General features: G+C 42.0%; 1 protein-coding gene across 3 annotated transcripts; it reads right to left on the bottom strand.

The window, feature by feature from the left end:
• Positions 1–291: 291 nt before the first annotated feature.
• Positions 292–27,619, bottom strand: LOC118220717 (complement C3-like). 3 transcript variants are annotated; one of them, XM_035404850.1, is made up of 40 exons: positions 27,462–27,618; positions 25,995–26,190; positions 25,540–25,699; positions 24,739–24,809; positions 23,766–23,854; positions 23,584–23,663; positions 23,404–23,491; positions 22,415–22,520; positions 22,178–22,298; positions 21,343–21,458; positions 20,920–21,066; positions 20,003–20,212; positions 17,355–17,546; positions 17,052–17,207; positions 16,150–16,276; positions 15,768–15,815; positions 15,219–15,336; positions 13,357–13,445; positions 12,760–12,899; positions 11,571–11,786; positions 10,925–10,982; positions 10,739–10,825; positions 10,100–10,303; positions 9,770–9,845; positions 8,450–8,609; positions 7,980–8,075; positions 7,089–7,236; positions 5,948–6,111; positions 4,934–5,092; positions 4,200–4,259; positions 3,639–3,729; positions 3,413–3,461; positions 3,192–3,279; positions 2,265–2,354; positions 2,006–2,111; positions 1,815–1,904; positions 1,644–1,724; positions 1,404–1,487; positions 975–1,110; positions 301–659 (listed from the first exon to the last, which is right to left on the bottom strand). In XM_035404850.1, the coding sequence occupies exons 1-40, from the start codon at positions 27,548–27,550 to the stop codon at positions 518–520; spliced, it is 4,728 nt and encodes a 1,575-aa protein (XP_035260741.1). In that variant the 5' UTR covers positions 27,551–27,618; the 3' UTR covers positions 301–517. The 3 variants fall into 3 exon arrangements, 2 of the variants coding, with proteins under 2 accessions (XP_035260739.1, XP_035260741.1); XM_035404848.1 differs by having other exon boundaries at positions 292–659; positions 2,006–2,354; XR_004764003.1 differs by lacking the exons at positions 301–659; positions 975–1,110; positions 1,404–1,487; positions 3,413–3,461 and having other exon boundaries at positions 1,685–1,724; positions 27,462–27,619.

Below are 27,619 nucleotides of genomic sequence, written 5' to 3'. Positions count from 1 at the left end.
TCGCCTATCTGATCTCCTGGTTTTTGATTTTGCCCGTTTACCACTATTCTTTTGGAAACTCTATTTTGTACCGTCCTATCTCTGATTACCTGGCTTTGAACTTTGGATTGAATAAAGACAACGTTTTTTGGATTTCCCTCGTCTGCGTTTGGGTCCTTGCACAGAACATTACAGTACTAGCAAGGTGTACCTAAAAGTGACCGGTGAGTGTGTGTATATGCATACATGCATACATACTGTACATACATTGTTCTCCAAAAGCAAAAGGTATGGAAAAGGTAGAGAAATTAGTCAGTTTTGCTATACTTTATTCTTCAGGCATTTGGATTTGAGATCAAAAGATAAATTGAGACAAAAGCTGATTATCTGTTTCTATTTCATGACATTTATACACGTTTTACCATTTTATAGAAATAGCTGTTTTTGTGTTGAGTCCTCACATTTTCAGCTGTGCAGAAGTAAAAAGTTTGCACAAGTCACCATACAAAATAAAGATTCAGAAACAACAGAGCAGGGTTTAGATGGGGCATCCAAACATCAATAGATTGGTTGTATCTCCAACAATGCTCAGACAGGTTTCACGGAATGCTGGCTGCTGACACTCTGGCTCGGTCGGCCAGTATTCAATCCAGGTTCCTTCACCCAGAATGTACATCATCCTGAAAGAAGGGACACACCAGTGAGGACTTGTACACGTATTAACTCACACCATCATGCACACACAGTCATAGTGACACAAACCATCATGGACACACAGCCTAAAGAAAGAATTTGAATAATTTAATTTAAATTTGTAGACTTAAGGAAGGCTACTGAACAATATTACATTATATAACAATCACATGGAAGATACTCTTATCCAGAGCGATGTTGAGTAGTGGAGAAAATCAGTGTTACTCTCACTGATAATGCAGTGACGCACTCAAATATGCACAACCGAAAGAAAGACAAATCAACAGGCAACTAGAACTCACCCGTCTTTATCTTTGATGAGGTCGTCAGACTTGCCCATGATCAGGTAGGTTTTTCCTTCTCTTAGAGCTATACTCTCTCTGCAATAGGGATGGGCCATAAATGTACGCTGTTTCCCCTTTACCGCCGAGTCAGTGCCTGGAGAAACATAATTACAATGAGTATTAGTGTAATTACTAAATAATTGCTCTGTGTTGCTCAAATTTCCTCCAGAAATAAACAAACGGCAAATTTAAAGGTCCAGACCTCATCGTATCTATAAATACCCACATGAGATTGTAAATGGTGCAATCATATTTTAATTCTTGCTTCTGGCTTAAACATTTTTTAAATCCACTACGTGCTAACCTTAAGCTCATCAACTGAGAGAAAGAAGAAGACAGAGCCTTTGGTAGAAATGGAAATGCAACACTCCAGTAGTAAGACTTTACCTTCTTTGATGACATCCTCCACAAGGACAGTGAAGCGGTCGATGGTGTAAGTCAGTGCAGCGCTGACCACTCTGACTTTATACACTGCAGAACATTGACACAGTCAGTTCACATGAAATACAAAACTGTTTAATTGTTTAGCACTTGAAGCAACCAGTGCACCTTTCTCTCCACTACACGTCAAATGTACATCTGCGAATGAAACACTGTAGATTAGCTTCTTCTTGCAGGCGGCCATACCGTAATCCATGCCAGCTGAACAGGCAGTAGTCACACGGTCCATTTCTTCAGCTCCCTGTTTCCTCTGGTAGCTGCAGTTTTCTGTGAGCAGAAGAGAAATACGAATGAGGACACATCATGCTGGCCTTCTCTGTGACATCACTTCCTGCCTGATGGATGTGCAAAATCTACCTTCTGCACAGCGGCACACATCCTCATGGCAGATCCTGTTCAGGGTCCCGTTCTTCTTCTCCGGGTGATAAAACTTCATACAGCGGTTTTCTGTAATGAACAATGGTTTGGTTTTTCATTCTGGCTGCTGATGTATGACATGGGCAGAGGCTATGAAGACCTCTTTACCAGCAGTGAATATCTGAACTCACCCATGGAGTAATACTCATACAGAGTAACTGCAGCTGGCTGAAGCAGACCCACATTGTATATCTTATGTATCCTGAAGGCCACTCTGTCAGGCAGCTGATGGGAAACCTGTGGAAGGAGAGAGAGGGGGGGGGGGGAGGTAGAAAAAAGGAGGTAGCAAAAGACTTTGTCAGTCACGCAACAACAAGCCAAATGCAACAAGTGTAGGCAGACCAAATGCGAGCGCTTTTTCATCAAGGTCAGGGGAATACATTTGCACACCTTGTCCATGTAAAGAGTAAGGGAGCCCTTCTCTGAAAGCTGTGTGTTCATCTCAATCTTCTTGACGTATTGGTCCTTTCCTGCAGTTAACTGTCAGAATCAATACGAAATAAGGCCAAGACAGGTGAGAGGGGACATTCAGTCATTATGCCTAAGTTATAGTTACAATATGGTAGCATACTGTAAGTTATGGCTTATAGCTGTATAAAAGAATAACAACCCTTTAAGATGTACTGTAAGACCACAAACGTGTAATTAGAATGATCTTAATTGAACATTCAATGCTGATATAAAAATCGCAACTGGGCATTGGAAGCAATGGAGTTCTAGAACACTGACTTAGAATTTTGAAAAAAAAAAAACATTCCAAAAAACATACTTTTCAAAGGGTTAAAAGTACAAGCTGCAATACTGTCTGCACTCCACCCCCATTTATTACATATGCATGTAGTTATGAGTCTAAAAACAAAACGTTTGTAATGTATTTAATTGACATATTTAAATATCAGAGGGCGAGTGCTGAAGAGAATGGATGAGGCTAGCATGTGTCTGGATCCTTAATATCCTTAGCTGGCTCTGGTGGAACCAATTAACTTTTCAATTTCAGGGGTTGGGCAGGTATAGGGGCAGGGGAGTAAATGTGTCTCCCCCGCAATGTCAAACTCACTCCTATGCCCCTTGTAAGCCTATGAGATGTGAGAAGAGACGTTCAGTCAGTCAGTATGCAAAAGTTATAGGAATGATATGGTAGCATACATTGTGGTTTACAGCTTTATAGAAAAAAAACAAGAGTTAAGAATGCATTGTAGCTGCTTGTGAATAATTTTATGTCTATAATAGTAGCAGATTTCAGGAGAATTTTGTTTAAATGGTTAAATAATTAATGACATCACTGTCTGCATTGATGGACCCAGTCTCTTTCCTCACCATCTCGAGGTCCTTCTTATCTACAATGAAGCCTGTGAGCAAGGTGATATCCAGAATAGACATGGTGGCATCTCTGTCGGATAGGTATCTGGGAAAAACACAGGAATTTCAGAAATCTACACAAATATAAACCATGTGCTATTTAGAGCTGTTTGACTCTGGTTGTATTACTTACAGTTTTGTAAGGTTGTAAGAAAACAAAACATTTTTATTCTACTTACGTCATATCAATTGTGAGCTTGTATGTTTCCAGAACATTTTCATCAGTAGCTGCAAAACAATAAATCTTACTACGGAGATATTCAAAACCAATACGTCTGGACAGAAAAAACAACTGTCACCATCTTAGCAGGATTCATATACAAAGCTTGTTTTCTCAAGGAATCATGTTTATTTATTGTAGTTAAAACACAGAACAGTCTTCTGTCTGTGTCCAGCATACTGTACCATGTGGTTCCTTCTTTAGCTTCACCTCCAATTCAAAGTTCCTACACTCTGGTTCCTTTTCCTCAGGCAAACTGTTGTATATCGTCATCACCTGTAACATACCCATCAGACGTTGTTCAGGGAGGGAATTATCAGACAGATGTAACTACAATACGTCCCTAACCTGAAATTTTGCTAAACTTGCACAAAACTTGCACTACATTTGGGAAACATTTTTATAGCATCTCTTTGGGAGGGTTCAATTGCATGAAATACGTTGACTCTAAATTGCCCATAGATAGGAGTGTGTGTGAATGGTGTGTGAATGGTGAGTGAATGGTGTTTGTGACATGTGATAGATTGGCGGCCTGTCCAGGGCGTATCTTGGCTCTCGCCCAATGCAGGCTGGGATAGGCTCCAGCACCCCCGCAACCCTGATCAGTGGTTAGCGGGTGTAGATAATGGAAGGATGGATAGTTCAAAAGCTCTCAAAGCTCTCATGAGTTTCTTCCAGATGTTCTTCCCTTCTTAGTTTTCCAAAAGAATTCGTTCTCAGACAGATCAGGCTGAGGCGGAACTCACCAAAAGGGTCCCTTCGCCTGTTCCCGTTGCAGTGACAGTCACATTTACGTCAGGCTGAACCTGCATGCAGAAAGAAAGGCCTTTCGTCCGAGTCTGTTTGACGGTTTCACGAGACAGTTTTGTGGTGCAAGTCTTCCCTCTCTTGTTTTCCCATTTGTTTTCCTTCCATTCTGTCATTCTCTCTCGTGTTCCCATACTAATAACACAACCAATGATTCATGCAAAACAAATACCACAGCCAATCACTGGGCATGTTATTGGTTTTGCATGTGCAAAAAAGGTTTTTGTAAATCAGGCCCTCCATCTCTCTCACTTGAATCCATTTAAATCATATTTACATTTATCACATCTCTTCATGTGTGTCAAGGATAAAATATGGTTTTACAATGATTTATTATTTTGTTGTGTGATGCTGATATAGATGTTGAAGAACAACGCTATTGCAAGACTTGATCAAGACATCACTCGCATCACTAGATAGTGATGATGTATGTTCCTGGCTGTAAATAGTTTTTTTTTTTTTTAATTTGGGTCATTTTCAGACTTTTCCCAAAAAATTTCCAGATACTATTCCATCAATCTTTAAACACATAGTCAACAATTTTTAGGGACTTTCAGGGACCGCGGGAACCCTGCTGAATACATTCTCATCCTCCTACAACATCATCTTTCACCCTTCTGCTCCATTCTGTTCTTTCTCTCTTTTCCTCTCGCTCTGTCTCCGTCAGACTCACCTTGTGTGTGCGAGTGATGTGAGCAGCATTCCCAGCAAACATCCAAAGGATGGGCCTCCTCCAGTTCCTCATGGTCAAACGCACTTGCAGTTCAGTGTCTTTCGTATCGGATATTTCTGTTACGTACATAGCCACAGCCTGGAAAACTATGATGGTGGCCTGCGGAGAACAACAGGGGGCAGTAGTGACATGTAGTCTTGTTACCAGTAGTGCACGTGCATTACATTACAGGCATTTTAGCACACACTCTTATCCAGAGCCACTTATACCACTTCTGACATAGCATGTACATTATGTCCAATTATACAGCTGGATTTATACTGAAGCAAAGGAGGTTAAGTACCTTGCTCAAGGTATCCAACAGCAGTGTTGAACCTGCAACCTTTAGGTTACAAGACCAATTCCATACCCATATATCCATTATACCAATAAAAATGTAGGAACTGGGCTGGTAACCAAAAGGATGCAGGTTCAATTCCCAGGTAGGTCACTGCCATTGTGCCCTTGAGCAAGGCACATAAGGGTGCAACAGGTTGCTTCAGTATATATACAGCTCTATAAATGTGTGCTATGTCAGAGCTGTCTCTCTGGATAAGAGCATCTGCCAAAGGCATAAATTGTATCTGCCAAAGGTATTGTAATGTCAAATATCTAGGGTGCCACAGAAAGAGTAATTGCTTTAGAGTGCCATGCTACACAGCATTTTCGGTAGACTCATTGATGCACATTGTCTATGATGTGGTTGATGTGGACACAGAGAATGGGATTACCCAATAGGCTAATCACTATATGATAGGTCACTGTAATCTATAAAATTTGTGAAGTAGGGGGAGCAGTCTCTGACGTTTTGGTCAATGTTTCAACATAAAATATATATTTCCAGTATTTGAGCATATTTAATTTAATACTTCAATGACTTATAAAGAATTTGTATCATAAATTAAATATCAAACACATATATTTTTTTAACTCAGGATGCAGTAGGCTACAGCTTTGTTCAGCAGAAAGCCGTACCTGGGTAGACCCGGGGCCACCACCATAGAACTTTTGCTCGGTCAGCCACTCGACCACACGACCAGCCTGGTCAAACTCCTTGGCCTGGACTAGGACCATCAAAGCATAGCCTGTGGCCTCCAGAGTGAACATGTGACTGTCGGAGACTGGCCAGTGTGTTTGTCCTGTAAAAGCACATCAATATATCAATGTTACAGCCTCCAGAGTGAACATGTGACTGCCGGAGACTGGCCAGTGTGTTTGTCCTGTAAAAGCACGTCAATATATCAATGTTACAGCCTCAAGAGTGACATGAAAGAATGATGGAACTAACACCGAAATCCACTGCATGCCTTTACGTTTATCTCTGAAACTCAGTTTCACTCCCAAGAAGCACTGGTTTTGAATTAGTTCATGTGTTGCACACGATATGCTGAAAAGTTAGACCTTAGACAAGATATGCAGTCTGTAGACAAAGGTACTGCTTAACAACGAGGGTAGCATAAAAATATATTTTAAAAAACAAAGATCACTTAGGAATAGAAAGAATCCACTGAGCAGAGTGCAGACCACTGCCAAGTCATATCAATCCCCTAGTATGAATGTGCACAGTAAAATGTATTGGCAATCTGGTGGTTACTTTTTGAGGTATATTTGCCTGTTGATGGCACAGAAGGAAAGGTCATGGGGACAACAAAATCAAAAAAGTTTCTTCCACTTGGAAACATATACAGTATTTGCATAGCAAATTTCATCTGAATAAAAACACATTTTCAACAAATAATAATGACAAGTTGCTCACACGTACGAAGCACTGTCCATAAGTCGTTAATTCAAATTTGCTAAATCTAGGTTTGCCATTAAAAGTATTGATTGATATTAATATTGAAAATTCTAGAGGTGCGCAACAATGAAAAAAAATGTAATGCAACACATTTTTGCTTTGAACATATGTCATTTTTGTCATACAACACTTGTCGAAAGAGTCATGTGATAAAATATAAATCAGGCTTAAGACAACAGTAGTGACAGTATTACAGGATTACAATTTTTCTCTTTCATAATTTCTCTTCTGCTCTGTTCTTTATTATTCTATTCTAACATGGATAGTTTGCTTGATTGGTTGAGCTACGGAACTGAGAGTCAGGCAACCCACTCTTACCAGATGAGAAGCGGTTCAGGATGTCTAGCTGATGATTTCCCTCATTGGCCAGAGCGTAGGCAGTGAGGGCCACGGCGTAGGGGTTGGTCAGGCTGTGGATCCTGCCAGATAGGAACTCGCTGGCTTTCTTCATGCTGACTTGCAGGCTCTGGAGTAATGGCAAAAGGGCACAGTGACAGCTAGAAAGAATGCACTCAGAAGAATACAGACCTTCACAAAGCATTAATATGTACAGCAAATGTCTTGGCAATTTGGTGGTTATTACTTTTCAAGATATGTTTTGCCTGACGGTGGCACTACAGGAAAGGTCATGGGGTCACCAAATTAATGGGTTGCTTCCTCTTGGGAACTTGAATGAGCACATCATGCCTGGTTTACTCTTGAATCTTAGGCATGGTTTGGATGGTTTGCTTTAAGGGTATTCTCCCCACTGGGAGTTTTTTTTTACCTCATATACTTGCTATTTGGGGTTTCAGGCCTGGTGCTTGCTCTGTCTCTTGCCTTGCTACTCTGTAAAGCATATTTGTGACAGTTCTCTGTAAAAAGCGCTATAGAAATACAGCTGAACTGAATTGTTGAAACAACACTAACAAGAGCAACACTAAGAGCTGTGGTGGAAGATTACCATAAATCCTACAAGGTCCTGACTTGCTAAACTGTGAGAACGTCTCAGAAGGAAAATCGACTCCAGATCTGTTCACATGACACCAACGTGCAAAATTGGCGCAACAATTAAGATGCCTGCTTGAAAGGGGCCTAAGTTTTTTTGACATTGCTTCATCCAAGAGGCATTATTGACTTTTCATAGTTGTGTTGTTGTCTGCCATTGCCCAGTGTGTTGTGATGAGTCTATCACCAGTGGTCCTGGGCATAATGTGATGGTCCACTCACATTTACTTCCTCCACACAGATGTGACGGGCCTCCTGCATGGCGACGAGGATGAATGCTGTCAGCGAGACATCACTGTCTTTCCCCTGTATACCGCCCTGTGTGCAGAAAAGCACAATGAACTTATAGCAGACAATGGGATACACCAGAAAGGTTGCCATCTTAGGCCTTTAGTGTACCTGGTGTTCCCTATCTGCTTGTCTATCACCTATCCAGGCTCAGAGGTTAGTCACAAGTTGATTACCATACTACCTTAACTTCCCTGATACCAGTTACTTCTTAGTTCATGTTTATGTTGCAACTGAGTCTCTATGCAGTGATAGACAGTGCAAGGTATACTAATTGAACAGTAAGGAAACCCAGGCTTGTTGTTAATGCCTAATTCTTTCCACAATTTGGTATCTGAATATATCCAAAAGAACCTGTGGAAAAGCAGTCACAATTCGGCTGGAGGTTGCTTATGGTAACATACCACCATTTCTCCTTGGTAGACACGGCCAACCTCTTTGAAAATGCCATCTGGCTGCTGTGTCTTCAGGACTAGCCACTTGAAAGCTCTGCACAGTACATCCTCATCAATTTTGATAAGATTGTGTGTCAGCCTAAATACTTTGAGTATGTACGCCACCAGCCTGTTGGAGAGACACAAGTTCCCATCACATCAACACATTGAACCATGTGACAACCACATCTGTCTAGTACCAGGTAGAACCCTCCTAGCCTGAAGAACAGCCTGAATTCTTCATGGCATGGATTCAATCAACAAGGTGCTGGACACATCCCTCAGGGAGTTTGGTCCATGCTCACTTGATAGCATCATGCAGTTCATGCAGATTTTTTTGCCAACACATTCATGCTGTGAACCTCTTGTTCCACCTCATCCAAAAGGTGCTCTAGTGGACTGAGATATGGAGGACTGTGCGGGCTATTGGTGTATACTGAAGTCACTGTCATGTTTGCGGAACCAGCTTCAGATGATGTGCGCTTTGTGGCATTAGTGCATTATTCTGCTGGATCCATATGAACAAGGGTAGTCTATAGCCATAAAGATGCACATGGTTAGAAAAAAAATGCTTAGGTATGATGTGGCATTCAAATGTATTTGTACTTATTGTTATTGGCCAGTAGTGTTGACACAAGGTAGAATGAATTTATGGATTCCTGCTGTTTATGCCAAATTCTGACCCTACCATCTGCATGTTGCAGCACAAATAGAAATTTGACAGACCAGGTGACATTTTTATAATCTTCAGTTGTCCAGTTTTGGTGATCGTGTGCCCACTGTAATGTCATCTTCCTGTTCCTGAGTAGAACCTGGTATAGTCTTCTGCTGCTGCAGCCCATCTGCTTCAAGGTTTGACGCGTTATGCATTCCGAGATGCCCTTGTGCACACCACAATAGCTGTAAACAGCTGTTATTCGATTTGTGGACTTCATGTTAGCTCGAACAAGTCTGCCTATTCTATTCTAAATTCTCTCATTAACAAGGTGTTTTCAGCCACAGAACTGCCGGTCCCTAGATGTTTTTTTTGTTTATTGCACCATTCTCTGTAAACTTTAGTGGACTATAGTGGGTAAAACTATGCCTTTTAAACTGTGATGCCTTTAAGTGGATCGGCTTCTGTAAAACTGGCTTCGGGGCACACAAAAAAACAAAAAAAAAAACTTGTGTGCACCAGTAAGGACAAGGGCAAATCAGCTTCTCATTGTGCAGAGAAAGCCATAAAACACCCCACCCCTAATGAACAATGGTAGTTGTAAGACTAGACAGAAATAATAAGAAGTTGCTCACCAAGAGCTGGGATTCGTGTCTTTCCAAATGCTGAATGCACCCTCATTGTTCCGGTATTCCAGCAACTTAGTGTACCCTGAAAAGAAAGAGGTAAGGAGAAACATTAGAAACATTTCCACATCACCAAAAATTTCACACAACCAGCAATATTTTTGTGAGGGAGCTAAAGTGACTAAATATATCCTCTTGAACGCAGTACACTAAAAAAACAAAAAAAAAAAAAACCATGTCATTGTCACAAGAATTGCCAAAAGTAATTAATATTAATTCCAAGGCTCTTACACATTGCAGTTCATATTTTAAGATGTGGGCAAATTTGCAGTCTCTTACCCATTTCAATGAAGTTGATGGCTTCGGCCCGATGCTCTAATCCCACTTTCTCCCATTGGTTGGTTTTGTCCAGGTAGTGTGTGGTGATGACGGGTCCTGTGATGCCTATCATGATAGTCTCAGCATTACCGTTAGGCTGAGCTATAAGGTGACCCATGGGGGAACCACTGATGGCTTTCTGATTGGTCGGCCTCGGCAGCTCACCTGCGCAGTCAAAGCAGACAAAGCAGTCAGGTCTCCACTGACATCATGCACTGACACTGTAACAGTCATACAGCTTAGAAACCCTTGAGAGTTTGCCACTACCCACAGAAAAAAAGATTTATCCATCACTAGGGCGACATAGCTCAGGAGGTAAGACCGATTGTCTGGCAGTCGGAGGGTTGCCGGTTCAAACCCCTCCCTGGGCATGTCGAAGTGTCCTTGAGCAAGACACCTAACCCCTAACTGCTCTGGCGAATGAGAGGCATCAATTGTAATGCGCTTTGGATAAAAGCGCTATATAAATGCAGTCCATTTGCCATTTACCATTTACTTGCTCCCACTACCCCAAAAAGAAAACAACAAAAAAACAACTTGCAATTATCACAAAAATATCACAATTCATGTTTCATCATGTTTCCAAAATTGTTTCCTTACCTGTCACACTTATGTAGGTGTAACTAGGTGAGCCTGGGACCTGAGATATCGGCTGCACAACACTGATATTCTGTATCTGAACCCCACCTGACGGGACAAAAGTGATGCTGGCAAATGAACTACACACCAAGCCTACGGACGGTCATCAAGGTTCTGGTGCGGTAAGAATACGGACCGTAAGCTTACCGTAGTTGGACGGATTCAAGGGTACTGTCACAACCCGTCTGGTTTGGAGTCCCTCAGCCTGTAATGGATGCAGAGAGCACACATCTCACCTTAAATTTGCTATATAGTCCATTGTCGTGTGACTTTTCTCATGGGCAAAAGTGAAAAATTGTATTTCACAGGAAACTGATGTAAGCGAAAAACCGTGGGTGATGGGAGAAAGGTGGAGAGATGTGTGAAGGGTTGGGCTGGGTAGAGGAGAAAGGTACCCTCTAATCGGAGGCTGTGATTCAAGCCAGTTCAACCACTGACTAATGACATGGTCCAGACTAAAGCTTGTTTGAACCAGTCAGATAGCAGAATATCAATTTCACAAACCCTAAACTTCTCTTTCCAGGCCCTCCAAAGTTAAAGTGTCTGATGCTAGAAGGAAGACTAGGAGGAAGGCTGCGCACCACATGGCACAAAGAAGACAGGTGACTAGGAGGAAGGCTGCGCACCACATGGCACAAAGAAGACAGGTGACTAGGAGGAAGGCTGCGCACCACATGGCACAAAGAAGACAGGTGACTAGGAGGAAGGCTGCGCACCACATGGCACAAAGAAGACAGGTGACTAGGAGGAAGATGGTGGGGAGAGAGAAATAATGGGCAGCGGGGCTTCTCACCACCACATGAAGGTCCTTCTTGACACCGTCTGTTTGGATGGAGTCGTGGACGGCGGCTTTAACCTCAATGGAGTGCAAACCCAGGGCCATCGGGATGATGACAAACGAGACAGCACGTGAGGACATGGGGTCCATGTCCACCTCGGCCAGGCGGTACTTCCTCTTCTTACTGGCCGCGCTGCACACCTGCTCAGTCTCCATCAGCTCCACTCGAACCTGCAGCAGGGAGGGGAAACGCATGACTCCTGTGCTGAGGTGCATCCATCTCCAAATGGTAGTGTTGGGTGGTCTTACAGAAATGTGCCTCTTATCAGACCCTGAGGTGACCGGGAGTCAGCAGGGCTTGATAAAAAGGCGATGGCAGTTGCTAAACATTCTACTGGATCAGCATTATATGAACCTTAAGTTAGTGTCTTTGATGGTGTGGTACAGTGGGTGCTGACTAAAGATCCTGGAACACCAGTCAAAAGTGAGCCGGTCAGCACCCAGCTGTACTACAAAGGTTAACCCGGTTGGATAGGCTTACAGAGATTGGACAAGCAGGATCAATAATGTTACCATTTTGTTATGATTGTGCCTTTATTTGATGACTTGGGGTTTTCCTTTGATCATTGGGTATATAAGGGGAAAAGTGGAATGTTTCGAGGAGACTCGACAACATGGTCTTCTGTGCACTATACATGGATAGCCATTCAACTACATGCACCATTGTATATTGCCATTATTGAACACACTGTAGAATAAATCACATTCACTTTATCCTGACATTCCTCCTTGAGTCTCACCCCTGCACACCTAGCAGATTTAAGGTCCTAATATACACATAGAAATCAGGATATCTGCACCTCGTACTCACTTGCCTATACACTAGTGTCGTAGCAAGACACACAATTGTCTTTCTACGACACTACATACTCTAGAGACATGTCTGCGTCTACCAAGATAGACAGCGAGCCATATACAGCCACACAACCGGCAGATCATTTGCAGTCTCTTTCTATGTAAAACTACTAGCACTGTTAGAAGAAAGGTTAAAACAATATTTTGGCATCAGATAACCGAGATATCATTAAATTAATCCCATCTCAGTAGCACCGGGTAAGACTACACACATTCCTTCACCACTCAGATACTTTTTTTGTGTGTGTATCTCTCACAGTAGGATTAAAGCTAAGAGCTAAAGGCTCACCTTTATATTTTCCTCAAGGTAGTTGTAAAGCACCGCCTTAATTTCCAACTGCTCATTACGCACTGCGGCATAGGGCAGCTTCAGGTCGATGAAGAAGTTCTTTCTCACCTTTATCTCAAAGGGATCAGCCACACAGATTCCTGAAGGTAGCGACACAGTCACGGTTGCTCTATAACTGCTGTATTATAACCCATTAGGTTCTCCTGTTCTGCTGCATAGTTCTGCTGTTTGTTAATTTGTTTTTTTGCCTGTTATTCAGTTTTCAACTGTTCAAATATTTTTTTCCATAGCCCATACACATCAGCATGAAATATTTTTTGGGCACTGTATCTCTTCAGTCTCTTCAGTCATATGAATATCTTGATAAAGTAAAATGCAATTAAAAATGGAGACCAGTTATTAAACTGCAATCACAAGTGTGATTACGGTGTGTGATGAGGTGGATTCTGCATCCGATACAGATGATTAATGTTAAAGAGTTGATTGGATTTACATTTATTTCTGTTTTTTTTTTTTTAACTGGACCAAGGGGATAAACTGATAGACCCAAGTAGGAAAGAACAACTCATTTAGGACAGACGGGCAGAGGCACAATACCGTGAGTCTCGGACAGACTGATAGCGGTGATTTCCCAGGTGGTGATTGAGTCCCTCAGGACACTCCTCTTTGTGACTGATGTGGACTTGCTAGAGCACGAGACCACAAGTGCAGATAGTTACACACCCAAGCACACGCCCCCAAGTTACGCCCCCAAGAACAAACCTTTTGAGATCCAGACAGTGTGGGAGCACTATGCAGATGAAAGATACAGGGGGAGAGAATCCTCAGCACCAGAGGTCACGTTTTAGGGCGTCACCTGTGCCCTTTCACTGAAACTGATAGCACGTGGGTGAAGAGTCACTTCAGAGATGGAGAGATGGAACTTCTGGATCCTGAGGGGCTCAGTCGGTGAAAAACATACATTTAAAAAAGTCTTGCCAACTGTACTCATAGGTTCAGGCCTAAGCTCAAGATAAACTCAGATACGAGTTTGCAACTAGCCTGGTCTCTGTCCGAATTGGTGCCTTCGTTACACAGGCAAAATTTGTAGTGTACTTAAAATCCCAAGATCATGTACTTATTTTTGCTGAGTACATTCAGAACTCCTCATGTTTAGGAAGTAAACAAACATTTTGGTCCTATAAATATGACGCACTTCATTGCTTTGAAAATGAGGTGCAGTTTTGATGATGTTTTCTTTCAACAACATCAACAAGATTTAAATGGCAACTACAAGGGCAGGACGTCTTACAACACTTCCACAGTATGGTTGGAAAATAGTAGGGTATTTTTCACATACAGTATGTAGCAAACAGTATACAGCATGCTAGTACACAGGACACTGTAGATAGGCCTATGAATCGGACAGGGCATGATGGGTTTCAGTCAGAGACGGTTCCTCAGTAACTCCGCATTAGTTCCTTCCAAAAGCATTGGAGTCCACCAGTTGTTATGACCGTGAACAATATGCTTCACCTCTGGTCGGGGCTAGCCCTCACCTGTAGTGAAATGCATCTTACAGGCTGTGAAACAGGCACTGATTGGCAGATGAATGTACAAGTAACCAGATGAGTAACCATTCCAATAAAGTATTCAAATTAAAATTGGCTGTGGCAGGGCTCGATTTGTGAGGGAGAATCTGGGTAATCAGAGACCGCACACACCTGGATAACATTATGAATCAGTCCAGGGTTAAAAAAGTGTGCATTAGAGGGGTATAGGAGAAGCCTTTACAATTTATTTATTTTCTTCCCGTATGGAAAACCACTCTCTCTCTCCATTTAAATAATAAATTGCTGGTGAAAACCATAATTTGTCTATGTCCCTGTGTCCAGCTCTTCTGTCTACCTGGGGGTGTGTCACAGCATGTGGCATTGCTCTCTTTGGACTTCCCCTTCAAAGTTATAAATGACCCCCACTCCCTACGTGTCCTTATTGCTAAGCTGTGACAGTACTACTAAATTCCGTTTGTAGATCATTTCCCCCATTAATCTGTTACAACCCCTGGCTCTTAGGTTGCAACAAAGAATGGGGGACACAAGAAATCGTTAAATAATCAAATAATTTATTAACAAAAGTAATGAAATTAACTACATCAAATAAGTTACGTATATGAGCTTCAGTAGAATCAGTGGTGTAAGTGGGTGTGTGTGTGTAGAATATGTTGTGTGTGTTGCAAGGTGTGAACCCAAACAATAACCAAAGTAATTAAGTGTGCAGCGGACTGGAGAGAGGCCGCACTGGGATCTGGCAGCAGCCTATATGCTGGAGGACACGCCCAGATCCAGGTGTACGCACAAATAGTGCGGGTCACAGATATAATTTCATTCCTGATTTTAAAGAATGAAAAATGTATATTTGTATTGAGAGAGCGAGCAGATAACAGCGATGACTAGTGGTGTGCCACAGAGAGCTCTTACCATTCTCTATTTTCAAGGGGACACTCTGGCAGATGAATCACCTCCCATAACCAACTCTCAGCGAACAGTACGCGGGAAATGATATCACTGTTGCTAACGTATTCGTCATCCTCTTCACCTAAATATGAACGGATCACAGACCAGTCATAGTCAGCTGAGGCCTGGGACAGCACTGACATCGTGGGAACCAGCTATTGCAGTTTAACTGGATGCCATTCAGTAACTTCCGATGGGGCTTTTCCTATCATTAGCAGGTTCCCTATGAAGAAGATTACTACATTTGACAGCCAGTGTTCTCTCCATCATTCCATCCACTGCAAAATTGACAGCAACAACAACAAAATAAACAGAGAAGAATTCTCAGGTATTCTAAGGTTTGTTGGCATAAGTCTTTAGAGTACCGTTTTTTTTTGTTTCAACTCTGATCATACACCCATGAATCCAATACGGGATTCACATTTTCATGAGTTCAGGTGGGTCCGTGTACCTCTCAGTCAATCAGCATCAAACGCTGATATTAGAGTAATACCCAGGTGTAGAATCTCTTACCTAGGGAGCGCCGTCTTCGACTCTTAGGATGGATGGGACAGTTGGGGTCTGGACAGATATGTGCACAGAAAAGACCACTTGTTTCATATGTCAGTGTCAGTACGTATAAGGACATACACTGTAATAATAGACATTTTCTGAATTGGGTAAGGTTGTTGGAAAATGATCCCTATCTGTTCGGTGAAACTGTTCATCTACACACACATACTAATAATAATAATAATAATAATAATAATAATAACAATAATAATAATAATAATAATAATAATAATAATAATTATTATTATTATTATTATTATTATTATAATTTACCACAATGTGCAGAGGCATGCCCTCGTACTACACGCCCATGAAAACAGTGGCTGAACGTGAAACATTATACCTGATCGGGATCTGGTCCCACCAGCGCTGGATTCAAACGCCAGCCCAGCATCATACAAAACGCCCATGCTTTCAGCGCCACTCCCAGGCGTACAGCCAGTATCGTGCTTTTCAACGATGTCCCAGATCTGCATGCAAATGAGCATCACTAGAGAACAGCGGAAATATACATAGCCTGTCCTAGAGGTAGCCACTGCAAGGACCTCACCATTCTAACAGTCTCAGACAGTCTCTGTTTTTAAATGTAGGTTACAAGACATGCATTTAGCTAAACCCAATCTTCACATTGCATTATATTTCATTCTCTATTGTGTTTGTATCGACTTATTGCTTTTGCTAAATCTTCACTGTTATGTCTTTGATAAATCTTATTGTATTTGCATTGACTTGCTGTTGTAACGATATATTCAAATTTCATGTCTTGAATCCATTGCAATGCAAAATAATGGACTGGGCTGCAAAAGGGGCTGTATGACAACACATTCAACAAAATAGAACTAGAAATACTGCCTCACGGTTCTTTGCCTCCGCCTTTGACCACCAAAATCTAATCAGTTCATCCTTGAGTCCAAGTGGACTTTTGTGCCAAATTTGAAGAAATTCCCTCAAGGCATTCCTGAGATATCACGTTCACGAGAGAATAGGAAAGACGTGAGGTCACAATGACCTTGACTTGTGACCTTTGACCACCAACATCTAATCAGTTAATCCTTGAGTCCAAGTGGAGGTTAGTGCCAAATTTGAAGAAATTCCCTCAAGGCGTTCCTGAGATATCGCGTTCACGAGAATCAGGACGGACGGACGGCCAACCCGAAAACATAATGCCTCCGGCCACGGCTGTGCCGTCGCGGAGGCATAAAAATAACAGGCAACACATTTTATTTATGTAGTCTCTTCCCTTACCTTGGCCTGTGTCAGTCTGTTCTTATTGTTCAGGACATAGACACCCTTGTCCACGGCCACCAGGCCCACCTTTGCCCCAGGGTCACCGGTGATGGTCAAGCTGAAGAGCTTACCCGGCTCATAGACATCTTTCGGTTTAGTGGAGGTGACTTCAAGCTGTAGGCACAGACAGACAGAATGCACCTCTGACTCTGCATAGCTATAGCCCAGCTGTAACTCTGCATGACTCAGTCACACATGAGGACGAGAGGGGTGCAGTCAGGATTTCAACTTGACATCTAAATGTGATTCTTTCAGGCATACCGTTCCCATGCAGATGTCCTTAACGTCCACCCAGATGGAGTCCGACACCACTTCCGTGCCCACATGGTAGTACGCCACAATTCGGAAAGAGGGAACCATGTCTTTGGTCACTCGCTCATGTAAGGCAATTAGTGACTGTCCGTGCAGTGCTTTATATCTCCCTGCACGAATGAGCTGCCCTTTGCTCATTAGCTGTTCAGGTACAAACACAGTCAGGTAAACACCAGGAGGTGTTCAGGTACAAACAGACAGATGAACATAAGGATTCAGTCACAGTCACTGGCTCTCATTTAGATATATTAGGCTAGGAACAGACACAGGTACAGGTATTTGGTATGCAAGGACACATAAAACTTGGACTTTAAATTAAAATACCGGGACGGAGTGTAGCACAGTGGGTAAGGAACTGGGCTTGTAACCGAAAGGTCACAGGTTCGGGTAAGGACACTGCCGTTGTACCCTTGAGCAAGGTACTTAACCTGCATTGCTTCAGTATATATCCAGCTGTATAAATGGATACAATGTAAAAAAAAAAAAAATGCTATGTAAAAAGTTGTGTAAGTCGCTCTGGATAAGAGCGTCTGCTAAATGCCTGTAATGTAATGTAATGTAAAATTACTCAAACACCGCAAATGTAATGTTCCCCTCCTTCCTCAACTAAAATAAAATAACTGCGTTTTTAGAATTGTGAAAAATTGACTTATTAAATACAGGTGGTTTGTTCAATTTTCTTCACTAAACCACCTTTATTTGAGTGTTAAGCAACAGGAAGGCAGGCTAATGTTGAATCTGGCCCAGTGTTAGTGTGAGGATGGCAAGCAGTCAAACAGGAGGCCAACGACAGAAAAAGGGTGAACGGTCAAATTTATTTTATTTGAAGTGCAAAAAAACTGGAACTAGCAATTCATTTTGGTGTATAAAGTTTGAATGTAGTGCAAAAACTGTAGGACTAGTTAGAGCTAGAAAAATTGGGCAGAAAGTGCAGATAAAATAATAATAATATGAAAGATAGCAGGAAGCAAGCCCACTAATAAGCAAGTAAATAAACCAATCACTACCGTAAAGTTTTTCCTTTGGTCAGATTGAGTAGGCTCTTCGCTCAATCACAAGCTCTCTCTAGCCTCTCTACTGATCCAAAACGAGGACTGAAATAAGTTAACCCCCCTCAGACCATACCATTCTTACCATTAAAATCAATTAACTAAAAATAAATCATAAAAAGTATCATTTGCTATCCCTCTATAAAATGTAAAAATACACAAACACACATTCAACAAATATGCCTACCCCACTAGCAGTACATCACAATTACACAGAACATAAAACCAATTCCCCAACAAACAAACATGAAACAGACACGCTATGGCGCATTTAAAATATGTAGGCTACTGTAAAAAGACGCGCATTTCCCTCGCTTCCTCTAAGCGAGGCGTACCGCAAACTCTGGGGCGGAGAATTAAAAAACAGAATTATTCTCTGTCACAGTTAACATTAACAAAAGGTACACTCAATCAATTTCTAAAAGATGATCCAAATTATCTTTGAAATGAATTCAATGAAATAACAAGACTTTTTTTAAACATGTCTCAAAGTAGGCTAGCCAAGGCTACTATTTTATCGAGTACATTTTATGAGAAAACGATCTATCTACTTAGCCAACGTATATCTGCACTTTCTCTTTCAAGCAGCCGTTAGAACAAGTCACAGTATAGAAATCAGCATCTAGAGCTAAAATAACCCATTTTGGGAAATTTAGTAAAATAAAATGGCCATATCATTCACATTGTTTCAAACTAAATTGTTTAGAATAAATCGAAACTAAAACATTTTATTAAAAATGGGGAAAGAAAGTCTTTGGTTCTTTGGCTATTGAATATTCTGTGGGAAAATGCTCTGTCTATAGAGACCCCCTACCTCACAAACAAAGATATTAATTTTTTATTTATTATTTATTTTAGCCAATGTCTGCACTAGCCTTGTACATGTGGTTTAGGACGTGACCAAGGACACAACTGAGCATGTCTGTTGAGCAAAAAAAATTTACTTCCTGGTTCTCATGTACTCCCCATGGGTTTATATTGGTGTTGCTGTCTCTACATTGGGATGGCAGGTATGCCATCCCACCAAGTTACGTATTATATACTCTAAGGTCTATTGGCCAGCCGAGCCCGTCCAACTAGTTCAGGCTAGCGGGGATAGCTACTGCTTTGATGGTGTTTTCACTAAGTGTCTGAAGACCTGCCTACAATAACAGTGAATGACGTTCGCAGGATAATCTATTCAATGACAAGTGCTCCCACTGGTTAAAGGGAGAAAGTAACGCCTGACAAGCTCTGCTGACATGGCAATGTGTGCCACTGGACAACTAGCCAGAGAGGCTAGCACCACATACATTTTAGAAACGTTTATTTTGTTAAATCATAGACGCATATTCGAAGATCAGCTTTTAAAAAAATTCAGTTCTTATTCTTTTTCGGTAAAACTAATGAGGTGCATATGACCACACAGCCCTGACGACCTGTCAGTTACCGACCAAAACCCTGCCTTTTTTTAATTTAGATTTTAGATTTTGATTATTCTCCAACAGCTATTACATACAGGTACAAGTAAACACCAGGTGTGTGAAGTGTGAAGATACGGATACGTACCAGGTATGTAATATGCTTTATCTGGGCTTGAACACTGGGACTGTTCACAAGGGTGAGGTAGACGGACAAGCTGCCCCCAATATGAAGATCACTGTTCTTGATGCTGATGTACAGGTCATTTTTGGAGCTGCCCTGCGTCCTGTATGGTAGGGCTGTCATATGCGCCACAGCCTGTCTCTCATTGGTCAGAGCCGGTGCCTTCGTCTTCACCTAGAAATGTAAGAAAAAATTCACGCCCTGATTTATATTTTTTAAAAACCCTGCCTTCACCAGCCCATGGTCCGGAGCGGGGCTGGCGAACCCTGTTCCTGGGGATCTACTATCCTGCGGGTTTTTACTCCATCCCTTACAAAGTACACCTCATTAGGCTAGAGGTCTCATTGATCTGCTAATGAATTAAACCGAAAGGTTATGCTGTATGAGGGGGAACCTAAGGTTTACATAATGCTGATCCAGTAGGATGCGTTGCAACTGAGCACTGTCTCTTTGTCAAACCCTGCTGGCTCCCTGTCAACACAATCCACGGTTTTCCCTTTGGGGGGCTGATAAGAGGCATACAGTACTTCAGTAAACCACAGTACATCAGAGAGACTAGGCATTGTCTGCCATTACAGATGTAACTGAAACATGGAGACAGTTTCTTAACTTCTGTGATAGATATGCAGTAGCCCTGTCCAGCATATGTCTACTGCTTTTCAAGGTCTGGATGCAACACTAATGAGTGAAACACTGATTGTGTGAAAATTTACTGAATGTATAATATACCATAACATAACACAATGACCAGAATAGCCCAATAATGCTCGCCATTTCCCTGACTAAATTTACCTGGCGCTCTGATAACCTACAGACATAGTACCTAACAACGTACCAAACATGATCTTTACATGATGAAGGGCTTTGTGGAAGGAGCTCACCGTGATCGGGAGTGGGGAAGCCCCCTGTTGGGTGTTGATTAGAAACCTTGCCTCCCCATTTGCCTGTGTGCGGCCAAAAATGGGCCCAGGTGTCACCTCCAGCTCAATAAACTTCACAGGGGTGTTGTCCACATTTGTGACGTAGACCTACCAGAGAATATTTAAGAAAGGACAATTACTGTGGGACAGACCTGCTAGCACCTAGAATATAACACACCACACTGCACATCACACTTATAAATGTATAAAATGCTATGTTAAATGTACTGCTGTGGCCAATGTACTGTGCAACATTCAAGCTTTCATTGGGATATAAAAGCTACAACGAATTACATAAACACAAATGTTTTGCATAAAAAAAATATGAATTTAAGGAAAACAACAACAACTGTAACAGAAATTCATTTATACACAACAACATACCCTGACATCAAAAGGCATTCCTTGTTTAAAATAGGAGGGGGTCTTCTTGAAGTGGATGGTGTAGGGTGAGGTCACTATCTGGATGCCCCTTCTCTCTCCCTCCACCATTTCACTGCCTGACAGAGGAAGGTTCACCAGTGCGGTCAGCGTGAGGTTACAGTGAAGTCAATGTGCATTCAAGGTGTGGCTGCAGCGGCATCAGAGTGCAGTCACTGCACAGTCAGAATGCAGTCACTGTGCAGTCAGAGTGCAGTCAGAATGCAGTTATGGCACAGTCACTGCACAATCAGAATGCAGTCACTGTGCAGTCAGATTGCAGTCAGAATTCAGTTATGGCACAGTCACTGCACAGTCAGAATGCAGTCACTGCACAGTCAGAGTGCAGTCAGAATGCAGTTATGGCACAGTCGCTGCACAGTCAGAGTGCCGTTACAGCACAGTCACTGCACAGTCAGAGTGCAGTCACAGCACAGTCACTCCGCGGTCAGAGTGCAGTTATGGCACAGTAGCTGTGCAGTCAGAGTGCAGTCACGGCACAGTCGCTGTGCAGTCAGAGTGCAGTCACGGCACAGTAGCTGTGCAGTCAGAGTGGTGTCACGGCACAGTCGCTCTGTAGTCAGAGTGCAGTTATGGCACGGTAGCTGCGCAGTCACACACACAAACACACACACGAATAAAAAGAGCAATGGAAACCTCCCGGGTGGTTGCTAAGAAAATAAAGTATGTAGGATACTGAGAAGGAAACTTATAAGGTAAGAAGAAAATTGCTTGCTCCCCCCATATACACACACACACACACTAACAGAGAGAGAGAAGGATAGAGAAAACTCATTACCACTGTCTGTCAGGACGCTGACAGACACATACAGGGACAGCTTGACCAGCTGTCTAATGTCTGGGAAGGTCGTTAGGATTTGCTCTCTTGTTAGCTTGGCCTTTCCCTTTCCTGAGTCAATCTGAATGAAAAAGAAAGCACAGGTTACAAAAACAGCCATGAAAGGGGGTCAGTGGTGAGTTTGGGGGTGCTCATGTAAAGGATTGGGAGGTGAGACTGAAAAGTGGAGGTACTGACGTTCACTCTCTGCAGAGAGGCAGGAATACTCTTCTTCTCACCATCCTCTGTCAGCACGCCAAAAACCACAAACGCCTTCCCTGAAACATCCTCTCCATACAGGCACCTGCAGGACAAAACAACGAAAGGCCTTCACTTTTCATGTAGGGCAATTATAGTTGTGAGGAAGCTGGAAAGGAAGGAAAACTGGTCACAACAGAAGGCTGTGATGAATATGGCTGGGTGTTTGTCAAAGAATTTGCGGGTGTCACAGATTAATTTTTTTGGCAGTTCTGTGACATCCCCTGTTTCTCCCTCTCTTCGTTCTTTCCATGATTATTCAGAAATTTTTGGTGGTAGCTGTCAACCTTAATGTACCCTACGTAGTTAGTCCTTGCCATCAGATATTTAATGGCCCCTGTCAACAGTGTTGATGCTGAGGCCTCATTCTCCCGTTATGGCAACGTTGTCAGCAACAGGAACTCCATAAAAGACTGAAACCTCACAATTTATAAAATGCACTTGTACCAAAAAAGAAAGACACACGGTAACGCTGTGTTTCTGACAATGTCATGTTCATTTTCATTTGCTAAGACATTTGGTGTGCACCTTCATGCGAGGGAAGATTGTCGTGTGCTCTTTACTCTATGGAGTGCATTCTTACGAGTTTAAATCGCTAGTTAGCTAGCTTGGTCAGGTGGTTAAGAAAACAATTTCATTATCATTATCATAACTAACATTAAACTAACATTTTGCTTGGCGAGTATTTTGTAGTAAATTGCAATATGTGTTTTGAATAATCATACGGCAATGTCTTTTAGTTAGCCAACTATACATAGAGGAATTGTTTATATCACTACCTAGCTAAATTATGTCAAATTAACACTGTTCACAACCTAAGTATCAAACTAGCATCAACGACACTATATCATTATTCCTGGTTGGGAAAAATTTAGAACATTTGGAAAGCAATCATCATAATTTCACTGCTACCTGAAATGTTATCTTACCTTGCAGCTACCTCAACAGACAGTTCTGTTTCATCGATATAGAAGAATTTCTTCTCTGGTGTCAGCGTGACTTCAATATTTGGCTTAACTTCACAGAGAGAAAAAGACCAAAAATTGTTACCCATTGAAATTGGGATTTGGACCATTGGTCAACAAGGCTCAGAAAAGAGATCATCCTACCATATTCTTTGACCTCAAACTCATAGGTAAAGTTCTGCAGGTTGTTTTTGAATCTGGATACCATCTTCCATGTCCCAACACTGTTAACAGAGAAAGGCAGGGATCAGTGGTCCCAGGTCGGAATACAGGGGTACGGGACCAAGAGGAGACCTGAGCAGGATTTTGTGTCTCGCAAAACAAACCTGCTGGTCTCTGGGAGTCTGTACTGTTGTGAGCTGATCCCATTGTTAGGAGAAATGATTTCTCTCCCGACAATGTTTCCATCAGGAGTCTGAATGACAAATTAAAATAATATTTTATAGCAATATTTTTTTATGATTTTTTCAAGTGTAACATACATGATACAGGATACACAACACTCTGAACAAGATACAGTAGTACCTCTTTGTCCCGCTAAGAAAAACACACTCCCTCCCACTGCAACCCACCTTGTGGCAACCCCCCTCCCTTCCTCCCTCATCCCCACACCCGTTCCCCTGCCCCTCAAAAAAAGGGATGCAACAACAACAACAACAAAAATAAATACAAAGCAAAAAGGGGGGAAAAAAACAAGTACTTCCCTACATTTCACATCAAAGAATCCAATACTGTAATTCACCCCTATGAAGTCATCAGGCTTAAAAGACTTTCTTTTTTTCTGGCGGCCAATAGAACCTCAGAATTAAAAAAAGGTGAAGTGTTCAAGAGTAATTGTGTGTTTGGAGGACAGAAAAGAAAAACAGGACACACACCAATAAATGTTTTTCAAGTTTTTTTTTTTTTTCTCGAGTGTGTCCTGTCATTTTTTTTCTGTCCTGTGAACACACAAGCTCTCTTTAGCACTTCACATCATCTTAAATCTGAGGCAGCATTGACTGCTAGAAACGTTGCCTTTTTCAAGAGCTGCGCAAAATGTAAAAGGCACACCTTTATGTGCAGTATTTACAGAATGAAATGGAGATCAAGTGAGATCAGTTAGGTAAGACCAATTCTCCAGGTAAGAATGGGTTTGTACACAAGAATTAATGTGTACACATATGGTCTCATCATTGAATCCATAAAAATAGATTTCAGTGTAAACATGGCATATTTGTATTGGCTTTAGTAAAACCATTTTGATGCTGCCTCAGGGACTTTTTAAATGATTAAGCTTTGTAAGACAACAAAGACTCTTACCATGATGTCCACAGAAACAAGATTTCTTGTTGGCTTCAGAGCAGCATCCAAAGCAAACACCCTGTAATTAACTAGAATATCAATTCCTTGGTTAATTGAATGAGCAAACCATCAATAGAATATCCTTTAGTGCAAATAATTGAATGCAATTGAAGTAATGGAACGCATGCAAGACATAGCGGTGCACACTGTCATTGAGTTACATTACAGGCATTTAGCAGACGCTCTTATCCGGAGCACAACTTTTTTACTTAGCATTTACATTGCATCCAATTATACCGCTAGATATATAGTGAAGCAATGCAGGTTAGGTACCTTTCTCAGGGGTACAACGGCAGTGTCCTACCGGGGAATCGAACCTGCGACCTTTAGGTTACAAGACCAACTCCTTACCCATTATACTACGCTGACGCCCATCATTGGATTGGTCCATTTGATTTCCTCCAGAACTGAAGAGTATGCTCTGCTCTTTACTCAAATTATTATTTACCTTGCACCCTCTTCAATGTGGCTTTTTGCCCATGAGCCCATTTCTCCAGTTAATAGTGCTGTGCGTATAGATTATAGAACAGTGACCTCCATTCCAGGTCCTGGTGGGCCACAGGGTCTGCTGATTTTTGTTCTTGCTTTAATACCAGCAACCAATTCAGACACAAGAAGCCAGGTGAGGTGAGTTAACTATGAAATAGACTGCTTAGATCAATAAGTAACGGCAAAAGCCAGCAGACCCTGCGGCCCACCAGGACCAGGGATGACGATCACTGGGTTAGAATCTCTGCAAAAGGCTTTCCACAGTCGTACCTCTGTCCAGTGGAGAGTAGATGGTTTTGTCAGTTTGTGCAAATATATATCCAGACTGGAAGGAGACCTGAATGGGCTTTTCCAGTTTCTTCTGGGGAAATATTGCTTGTAGGTAGACATACTGTTTCCTGAGTGTTTCTTCTTCAAAAACATCAGAGATCTGGAACGAATGAAGAGAATACATTGTGGATTTTTAAAAATAGACCGTTATTTAACTTGCTAAGATTAGATATAGGACACTTTCAATAACAACCTGACCAACAGGTGTGAGTACTAAAATGTTTCTTTTCATTTTGTTCCTTTCACGCCCTTTGCAATCAGCACTGTGATCATGATTTCTCAGATTTGCTGCCTCAATAAGGATGGCTGTGAGGAAGGAAGCAGGGTGACAGGAAGTGACTGCATCAGTACAGGAAGTGATTATGTGACAGGAGTAAATGGTCTCCAGCACCCACCAGAATTTCTTGCAGAGCCTGGAAACTGTTCTCTTCGCTCAGGGTCACTGTTTTGGAGAACAGGTTTCGGTACTTGCCAGGGAAATCCATCACCCTGATTATGACGCTGAGGCTTCCTCCTGTGTACTCCTGCGCTTCCACAAACACTTTCTCCTCACAGCCCACCCGTAGCAGGTTTGGCGCAGTCAGAACAAATCTGCACAGAGAGGCAGCGTCACATCAGGGGCATTTTGCAGACGTGCTTGCCCAGAGAGACTCACACAGCTTTCACAGTGTTTTTTCACACAGCATCTGGATATGTATGCTGAAGCAATGCAGGTTAAGTGCCTCGCTCAAGGGTACACCAGTAGAGTCCTACCTGGGAATCGAACCTGCAACCTTAACCATTAGCCGGACCGACACTCACTCAAGAGTCGGGGGAGTAGGAATGAGGTTGATTAGGGGGAAGGATCACAGGACTGGGGGGAAGAACAACATTTAACCTCCCCCCCCCCTCCTCGCCCCCAACAAATAAAAAATAAAATAAACACACAGACAGTCCAACAGTAGCCCCCGAATATCCTGTACACCCATATCCTGTATGGGATGATCTTTTGTCTTCTATTTTGTGTTTTGGGGCAGAACTTCCTAAAGTCCCTGCAGAGTATAGTCCTGACGTCCATGCATATTGTAAATAAGCAGGATTAAACAATATCAAATGAAATATGGAATTTGGTCTCCTTAGTGCACTGCATTGGCATTCATATGATAGAAAAGTAATGCTAGCAACCCTAGAACCAACCATGCACTCGTTGAACTATAGAGCACAGTGCCAAAACAAATTTTCCCATAGCTTTCAAATAAGAAACAGGAATTTTGGGGAGCAGAACTTTGGACTCAATCGCGCACATAGTTGTTCATTAGCCTTTCGTTTGCTCACTGTTCTGTTGCAATTACACTCCTCCCGTGTTTAGCTCAGCTGCATACTGATTCTCCAGTGGTTTCAAATACAGAACTGCTTCATGGACTATAATAATAATAATAATAATAATAATAATCCTACCACCACTACTACAATGAGTAATAATAATAATGATATATTCATCATCTTCATCATCATAATAATAATCAAAATAAAAATTAGTTGGACAATTGCAATGTGTTTAGTAGGTTTAAAGTTTATCAGGTTTAAACTCCTAGAACACAAAACTGCATTGCAAGTGGAACAGCAATCCAAATCAGTGAAATGAGGATTAGCTGTTCCAGTTGTAAAGCAGTCCTGCGGTCAAGTGGTTTATAAACCTGAATTTTTAAACTCAGACGCACACACCGCAGTTGACCAAGTATGTAAAAAGCGCCACACAAATAAAATTGATTTGAAAACTGAGATTGATATGCCCAGTGCTTTGTGGGCCACAGGTTTAATGTGATTTAAAAAAAAAAAAAGAAAGGCCCTTTATCCAGGACTGGATTGTGCGGTATACTCACAGCGGTTCACACTGAGAGAGCGCAGGGAGAGAGAGGGCCAACACCGCCAGCCACAGCACGCCCAGGTGCATTTTGTATGTGCGGTCCATTTGTATGTCCGTGACTTTTACCTGGGAAACCCACTCTTTTATAGCCTGTAGAAGAAAATTTGCAACCTT

The sequence above is a fragment of the Anguilla anguilla genome, chromosome 2 (assembly GCF_013347855.1).
Source record: "Anguilla anguilla isolate fAngAng1 chromosome 2, fAngAng1.pri, whole genome shotgun sequence".
Lineage (NCBI taxonomy): Eukaryota > Metazoa > Chordata > Actinopteri > Anguilliformes > Anguillidae > Anguilla > Anguilla anguilla.
Note: the sequence above shows the minus strand (reverse complement) of the source record. Positions and strands in the feature narration are given on the sequence as shown.

Bases quoted from the DNA above. Each gene is read 5' to 3' on its own strand.
- LOC118220717 (XM_035404848.1), bottom strand. From the start codon at position 27,550: ATGGACCGCACATACAAAATGCACCTGGGCGTGCTGTGGCTGGCGGTG. The intron at 25,700-25,994 runs GTGGGTGCTGGA...CATTCGTTCCAG, and splicing joins AGGCTCTGCAAGAAATTCTG to ATCTCTGATGTTTTTGAAGA. The intron at 12,900-13,356 runs GTATTGTGCCTC...CGCTACCTTCAG, and splicing joins CAGTCTGTCCGAGACTCACG to GAATCTGTGTGGCTGATCCC.